Source organism: Sus scrofa, chromosome 18, assembly GCF_054392235.1.
Source record: "Sus scrofa isolate SSC_HxYL_T2T_F1_AM1 chromosome 18, Sscrofa_HxYL_maternal_Yorkshire_Landrace_v2.0, whole genome shotgun sequence".
NCBI classification, from domain to species: Eukaryota; Metazoa; Chordata; class Mammalia; order Artiodactyla; family Suidae; genus Sus; species Sus scrofa.
This window is the reverse complement of record NC_139400.1, coordinates 49,441,016-49,449,471: the sequence shown is the minus strand read 5'-3', so window position 1 is coordinate 49,449,471 and position 8,456 is coordinate 49,441,016. Positions and strand designations below refer to the sequence as shown.

The window sequence follows — 8,456 nt, the reverse complement described above, 5'->3', positions numbered from 1 at the left end:
CCGAACGCTCTATCTCACCAGCAATTGAAAGAAGTCAATTTGCCTAACAGTGATTTGATCTCTCAGCAAGAAGACCCAGGGATTGATAATTCCATTTTAGCAAGTATTAGTCAAAATTCTTTTGGAAAAAAAACAATGGGCCAAAATCCAAATCAAACTGTTTTAAGAAAAAAAAATTAAGGAGTTTATTGGCTTACATATGTGAAATGTCATGGGGTGGAACTTCAGGAGCAGCTGGGTCTGAGTGCTGATTTGCTATAGTCAGTAATTTCTCCCTCAGTTTCACTTTCTGTTGTATTGCTTCATTTTTTTGTACTTTCTCCCACTGTGGAGGCAAAGATGGCTACTGGAAGCCAAAGATGGCCAACAAATTAGTAGCTCCAGCTGGAAGTAATTTGGATCATAAATTGGCTGGCAACAGGGAGTTCCCTTCGTGGCTCAGTGGTTAATGAACCCGACTAGGATCCATGAGGATGTGGGTTCGATCCCTGGCTTCGATCAGTGGGTTAAGGAGCCAACACTGCCATGAGCTGTGGTGTAGGTCCCAGATGCAGCTTGGATCCTGCGTTGCTATGGCTATGGTGGAGGCTGGCCACTTCAGCTCCGATTGGACCCCTATCCTGGGAACTTCTACATGCCACAGGTGCTGCCCTAAAAAGAAAAAAAAATTGGCTGGTAACAAAGCCTTCCCAGGAGAGGAGGAACAATTCTAGTCCAGCTTGGTTGATGTGATCTAGGCTTAAGATTTCTCTCTCAGTTCCAATGAGAATTCCATGTATTATACTCATTGGCTTAACAAGAGTCATGTAGCTGTCATGGAAACAATCTCTGTGGTCAAGGAGATACAGTACACTGACTGCTCAAGCCTATGTTACATATCCACCCTAAATCCCAGGAGTGGATCAGCTTTATTCAAGCCCTATAGACTGATAGTGGTGGAGGGGTTGTTCCTCCAAGCAAGATTTAGGTGCTATTAACAGAGGGAGGAAGGAGTCCCCGTCATGGCTCAGTGGTTAATGAATTCGACTAGGAACCATGAGGTTGCGGTTTGATCCCTGGTCTTGCTCAGTGGGTTGAGGATCCAGTGTTGCTGTGAGCTGTGGTGTAGGTTGCAGACACGGCTGGGATGCCATGTTGCTGTGGCTCTGGCATAGGCTTGGCAGCTACAGCTCCGATTGGACCCCTGGCCTGGGAACCTCCATATGCCACGGGTGCAGCCCTAGAAAAGGCAAAAAACAAAACAAACAAACAGAGGGAGGGAGGGAGAGAGAGAGAAAGAGAGAGGGTGATGGGAAAGAAGAAGATGAGAAAGAGGAAATGCTACACAATTGGGTTGTGATCACTGTACAACTATACAATGGAGGAGGAAAAGGAGGAAGGGGAAGAAAGAGTGATGCCGTGATGCTGGGCAGGGAAAAATAACGGAGGTACAGTTCAGTAGTCTGACAGCTTAGCCCAGTACCACATCCTGGGCTACATTCTGGACATGGCTCCTTGATGATTACCCAGCTTACAAAGCAGTGAAAATTCTTTTACTACTTATATCCACCTGTTTATGTGAATCTGAATCTGGGTTCTTTACATATTTTGACACCAGATTGAGAAGTTTCCTGGTCATCAATCCAGGGTGATATGCCAGGTGTTGTGGTTACTCTACAGAAGTTTGATGAATTGGTGCAATCACTGTGGAAAACAGAATGGAGATTCCTCAGAAAACTGAAAATAGAATTACTATTTGATCCAGCAATCCCACTCCTGGGCATCTATCCAGAGAAAACCATGACTTGAAAAGATACATGTACTCCAGTTTCATTGAAGCACTATATACAATAGCCAAGACATGGAAGCAACCTAAATGTCCATCGAAAGAGGAGTGGATAAAGAAGATGTGGTACCTATACACAATGGAATATTACTCAGCCATTAAAAGGAAAGAAATAATGGCATTTGCAGCAACACGTACGGACCTAGAAATTATCATGCTAAGTGAAGTCCGTCAGGCAGTGAGACACTAACATCATATGCTATCACTTACATGTGGAATCTAAAAAAGGACACAATGAACTTCTTTGTAGGACAGATACTGACTCATAGACTTTGAAAAACTTATGGTTTCCAAATGAGACAGGTTACAGGGTCGGGGTTGGGCTGGGGGTTTGGGATGGAAATGCTACAAAATTGGGTTGTGATGATCATTGTACAACTATAAATGTAATAAAATTCATTGAGTAATAAAAAAAGAAGTCTGATGGATCCTTCCCTACCCAAAATTGGTTTGCTGTCAAGACTAATGAGGCCGCATAGGCACCAAGTCAGTAGGAAGAAATTTATTACTTACATATTGAGGCTTTCTGGGTAAGCAGGTCAGGCACCTAAACCAGTCCAAAAATAGCTTCAGCAAAGGAAAGGCGAGTGACTCTGGGTTTTATTGTGTTTAGGGGTGGAAACTGGTTGAACCTTCCCACACACAGGCCAAGGCTTTGTGTGGTTAGAACTTCCCTCTGGTGCCAAGAGAAGGAGTTGTGGGCTTTCTTATCAGCTTGCCCACGGATGGGAAGGAAGGGAACAGTGGAAGTGGGCTTGAAGGCTGTCAGTGGTCAACATCAAAATGGAGGCAAGGGAGTTCCCACTGTGGCTCAGCGGGTTAAGGACCTGACATTGTCTAAGGATTTGGGTTTGATCCCTACTAGCTCAGTGGGTTAAAGATCTGGTGTTGCTGTGGCTCTGGCGTATGTATCTTAGCTTCATTTCCAGTTAGACCCCAGCTGGGAACTTCCATATGCCACAGGCGTGGCTGTAAAAAGTAAAAGAGAAAGAAAAAAAATTGGAATCAGGGAGTTCCCAGGTGGCCTAGTGATTAGGGATCTGGTGTTGTCATTGCTGTGGCTCAGGTTCCCTGGCCTGGGAATTTCCACATGCTGAAGGCAAGGCAAAAAAAAAAAAAAAAAGAAAAGAAAAAATGGAGGCAGATTCTTTTTTTTTTTTTTTTTTTTTTGCCTTTTTGCCTTTTTGCCATTTCTTGGGCCGCTCTCGCGGCATATGTAGGTTCCCAGGCTAGGGGTTGAATCGCCGCCAGCCTACACCAGAGCCACAGCAACACAGGATCCGAGCCGCGTCTACAACCTACACCACAGCTCACGGCAATGCCAGATCCTTAACCCACTGAGCAAGGCCAGGGACTGAACCCGCAACCTCATAGTTCCTAGTTGGATGTGTTAACCACTGAGCCACGACGGGAACTCCCTGGCAGATTCTTTATTACACAGGGCCACCTCTCAAATTCAGCCTTATCTTCTGATTGTGATTAAACTCAATGTAGTAACCTTTCATCTGGTAAGCAATGAGACACAGGAATTCTTTCCCTGGTGGTTATGATTCTGAATCATTATTCTTACCCATCATCCTATATTTATGCCTATAGCATCTGGAGGCATGTGCAGGTACAGTTCCTTTCCAGAAAGAGAGAGTACAGAGATTATTACCCAACCATGAATACCCATGGAGTCGCCCTTCACTTTGCATCTAGCCAAAGTGAGAAGAGAGGCTTTCTTTGTCTTCTCTCCCTCTTCCGTCCTCTGCCTCAGTCTTTTCTACCCCTCTGCCCCACCCTAAGATATCACGTTCATTCTCAAGGTCAGCTGAAGGGCCTTGGTGTGGCCTCATTATAGAGGGATAACTGCACCTAGTTCTGACTCTGTGTTGCTGGATAGCTTTGAAGCCTTTCAGAATGAAACAGTGTTAAAAAGCCTAGACTTTCTCCTGCTTACCTTGACCACCTTTTGCAGGGTAACTTTGATGGCATTATTCTGCTCACAAGGTGTTGTTTTACTAGTACTTATCTTACCAATGACCTTTCACTGGGAAGAGGGAGGAAGGAAAAATTAAGTAAAATTAAGTAAAGAGAAAAACCACATCCTATCATATATTAATGATTCGAGGGTAGAATGCAGAATCTGCCTAGCCCCCGCCCATCCCAAACATCACACCTCAAAGAATTCTTATGGTGAAGTAGACAGGAAGCTCCCAGAGGTCCATGGCCATAGTTCTTTGCAGCACATGGAAACATTTGAGAAGTCCTGTATTATTCTTTCTTTTTTTTTTTTTTTTGTCTTTTTGCTATTTCTTGGGCCGCTTCTGCAGCATATGGAGGTTTCCAGGCTAGGGGTCTTATTGGAGCTGTAGCCACCGGCCTACGCCAGAGCCACAGCAACGCGGGATCCGAGCGAGCTGCGTCTGCAACCCACACCACAGCTCACGGCAACGCCGGATCGTTAACCCACTGAGCAAGGGCAGGGACCGAACCCGCAACCTCATGGTTCCTAGTCGGATTCGTTAACCACTGCGCCACGACGGGAACTCCATGTATTATTATTTCTAATAATTTTAACTTAGAGTCTATTCAGTAACCGGTAAGACTAGAGGAAAAACTGCAGAAGAAAAAAGGTATAGAGAAGACTGAGGGAAAAGGGAGACATCCAATGCAATCGATAATCTGTGGCAAACATATCTGGTTGACAAACCAAACGCCATTCTGCATTCTTTCCTCCTTACTAACAGGATTCTGGTTTTGTTTAGGAAGCTTAGGTAGGCCTCTACTTCAGAGAAGGCTGGTTGGAGAGTGGAAGCCCTTTCCCTGCTCTCTGGAGATGAATCTTAAATAGTCTTAAACCAATCATATTTCTCTTCTACTGATTGGTTAGCAATGGGCATGGGATGCAATTTTAGTCAGTGAGATATGAGAGGAGGTCTGTAGGAGGGAGGCTTTCTGGAAAGGTCGTCTTTGCTCTTTTTTTTTTTTTTTTCAGGGCCTCACCAATGGCCCATGGAAGTTCCCAGGCTAGTGGTTGAATCGGATCTGCAACCGCCAGCCTACACCACAGCAACACCAGATCCTAGCCGCACTGCGACCTACACCACAGCTCACAGCAATGCGGTATCCTTAACCCACTGAGCGAGGCCAAGGATCAAACCTGCATCCTCACGGATGCGACTCGGGTTCGTTACTGCTGAGCCACAATGGGAACTCCTGTCTTTGCTCTTAATAAAGGATGCTTGGGAGTCCTGGTGGCTAGCAGTTGGGGACTTGGCGTTGTCACTGCTGTGGCTTGGGTTCCATCCCTGGCCCGGGAAATTTTGCATGCTGCTGGTGAGGCTAAAGAAAAAAACATTAAATGATAGTTGGAAAGATAAAAGGTCAACCAATTCAAAGCTAAGAATGCATTTAACTAATGGAGTTCCCGCAGCATCTGGGTCTCTCGTATTAAGTCCTAACTGACCCGATCACGTGTGTGAGACCATGTGGGTCGTTTGCGATTAAGTACATCCATTGACTGGTCAGTGAACACTTAGCAATGGTCTCACAATACCCTTTCTCTAAGTATGAAAAGAAAATCCTGAAAAAAAAAAATCCTAAAAAATGGTTTCAGTCTTTTTCCACGTAGAATCCAGCCTTGAAACCAAGTTCAAAAAAAAAAAAAAAAAAAAAAAAGTTTTCCTCCCTCCCCAAAGCAGCAAGGGGTAATTGGATCCACCGCCACGTAGGAGCCTCTACTGGTCCTAAATCCGGAGAGTCTCGAGGGGCAGGCGGAGACCTTAGGGTTTGCTTGGGCAGCAAAAGTTTTCTTTTCCAACTTTGGGCCGAAGCCCAGTCCCGAGGAGTTCACGATTTCTCCCTCGGGGACGGGTCCCCTTTGAACTTGCCAGAAGGCCCGCCTCTTCCCAGGGCGGGCCGGCTCACTGGCCCAGGCGGCGCAGAGAGCAGCAGGCCGGTCCTGGCTCGCGGCCGAGGCTCCTCCCCTCCCTCGGATGTGGCCGCGGGGCGGGGGGCGGGAGAGAGGGGGGTGGCTGCTGCCGGGGGAGGGCCGGGAGTCTTTTCCACGTTTGCAAACGCCGCCGAGCGCCCGGGCTCGCCCCACGCCACCCGAGCTCTGTGCGCCCTCGCCGGCTCCGCGCCGCGCCCCCTCCTCTCCTCGCTGCCCCGGATGGCGGTCAGGGCCCGGAGTTGGCGGCCCCCGCCCCCGCCGCTGCTCCTGCTCCTGCTCTGGGTGACGGGGCAGGCGGCCCCCGTGGCGGGCCTGGGCCTGGGCTCCGACACCGAACTGCAGATCGAGCGGCGCTTCGTGCCCGACGAGTGTCCGCGCACCGTGCACAGTGGCGACTTCGTGCGCTACCACTACGTGGGGACGTTTCCCGACGGCCAGAAGTTCGACTCCAGGTACCGCGCCCTGCGCGCCCGGCTCCGGTTTGGAGGCTGCAGCGCCCGCTCTCCCGCTTCCCGCTCTCCGGAAAGGCCTTTCCCTCCCGACGGACCTCCCCCAGCCCCGCCCAGCGAACCCGCGCTCCTCCCTCTCGCTCCTTCTACCCCCAAACTTCCCCGACCCTTAATCTCTCTGCCGGGTTGAGGGGGCGAGCCTCCCGATTCTTTTGCTCCTCTGGTCCGCCTGCTTGGGGCTGGAATCTCTAGGACCTTGCGCCGCGGGGTTGGGACAAATCACGCCCTTCCTCCCTGCCCAGCGCATCGACATAGGCGAGCTCTGTGTAAAGTTGGCAGTCCGCGAGCAGACCCCCAAGTGTAAATGTTGGTGTCCCCTTGCCATCTCCTTTTCCTGTTCCTTCCGGGATGGCACTCGAGCGGCTAGTCAGACAGACCTCTCCATGATGATGGCGATAGTGGTGGTGGTGATGAAAGTGCTGATAGCAGCCGCGAAGGTTTAGGGAGCTGTTACAGTGCGCTGGGGTGGTTCTAACTGCTTTCCATGTAGTGAACTCATTTACTTCTTCCAGTTCTCCCAGGTAAGTACTCTCATCACTCTCATTTTGCCAGTGAGATATCTTGAGGCCATTGAGGCCAAGAAACTTGTTTCAGTGGAATCATTTTGAAACTCAGACCATCCAAGGCAGGAGTCTGTGCCTGTTAACTACCACTGCCGCCCCCCCGCCATCTCCCCCCCCTTATGGCCTTCCAAAAACTTCCCTTAGCAGGGGGCAGTCCAGAGTAAGTCACTCAGCTCTGCCCTGTGGTCGTGCACCATGCCGGCGATTCCTGCCCTAAGCTCTGCCCCAAGAGCACAGCACCTCTCCCAGCTTCTCTCCAGTTTAGTTTTAGGGTTAACAGGCCTCTTCTCCTCCAGCTCCAGGCTGCTGTCCTCCCTGAGACTTTGTCACAATCCCAGGTCGGTGCCCACATGTCTCTCAGTGTATCACCAAATGAAGCAGAGACAAAATTTGTTGAGTGTCTGCTCTGTGCTCTAGGCTGGGCTAAGCTCATTCCTGAAGCTGTCTTTTAAAAAATAATCTTAGCCTCTCTTACCTTTTTTGAAATTCCAGACAATGAGTGAATATACAAAAGGTGTTTAATATACTATGTGACACATAGCGAGTGCTTAGAAATAGTTATTCTCAAAAAATAAAAAGTAGTCATTCTCACTACTGTTTTAGTTGCTTCTTTTTTTAAAAAACAGCTTTGAGATATAAATCACATTCCATACAATTCATCCATTTAAAGTGTACAAGTCAGTGGTTTTTAGAATATTCATAGAGTTGTGCAACCATCACAACCTTAATTCCAGAGCTTTTTTTTTTTGGTCTTTTGAGGGCCGCACTCGCAGCATTTGGAAGTTTCCAGGCTAGGGGCTGAATCAGAGCTTTAGCTGCCAGACTACACCACAGCCACAGCCACACCAGATCTGAGCCTCGTTTTTGACCTACGCTGCTGCTCACAGCAATGCTGGGTCCTTAACCCAATGAGCAGGGTCAGGGATTGAACCTCATCCTCATGGATACTAGTTGGGTTCTTTTTTTGTGTGTGTGTGTCTTTTTTCCATTTCTTGGGCCACTCCCGTGGCATATGGAGGTTCCCAGGCTAGGGGTTGAATTGGAGCTGTAGCCACCGGCCTATGCCAGAGCCACAGCAACTCGGGATCTGAGCCGCATCTGCGACCTACACCACAGCTCACGGCAATGCCAGATCTTTAACCCACTGAGCAAGGCCAGGGATCGAACCCGAAACCTCATGGTTCTTAGTCGGATTTGTTAACCACTGATCCAAGACGGGAACTCCACTAGTTGGTTTCTTAACCTGTTGAGCCACTACAGGAATTCCCCAGAACATTTTCATCACTCCAAAAAAATCCCCATCAGCAAGTCACTTCTGTCCCCTCCACCCTAGGTAACCATTAATATACTTTTCTTTATGGAATCATGCAATTTGCAACCTTTGAGTCTGGCTTTTTTCACGTAGCATACTATTTAAAGGGTTCATTCATGTAGCATGCATGTGTAGTACTTGCTTCCTTTTTATGGCTGTATAAATATCCCATTGCATGGCTATACCATATTTTGTTTATGTCTACATTGGTTGATGGGTATTTGAGTTGTTTATGCTTTTGGGATATTATGAATAATGGTGTTATGAACATTTGTGCATAAGGTTTGTGTGGAAGTATGTTTTCATTTCT

The 8,456-nt window shown here is 48.0% G+C and overlaps 1 protein-coding gene across 5 annotated transcripts in view; it reads left to right on the top strand.

Annotated features, from left to right (window-relative positions):
* Positions 1–5,859: 5,859 nt before the first annotated feature.
* Positions 5,860–8,456, top strand: part of FKBP9 (FKBP prolyl isomerase 9) — a 45,962-nt gene continuing 43,365 nt past the window's right edge. For 4 of the 5 annotated variants that reach the window (XR_014833168.1, XR_014833169.1, XR_014833171.1 and 1 more), the window contains exon 1: positions 5,860–6,214. Coding sequence is in view for 1 of the 5 variants with exons in the window: in NM_001252232.1 (NP_001239161.1) it covers positions 5,982–6,214 (233 nt within the window). In the remaining 4 variants the exon portion in view is untranslated. 5 annotated transcript variants of the gene reach the window in all.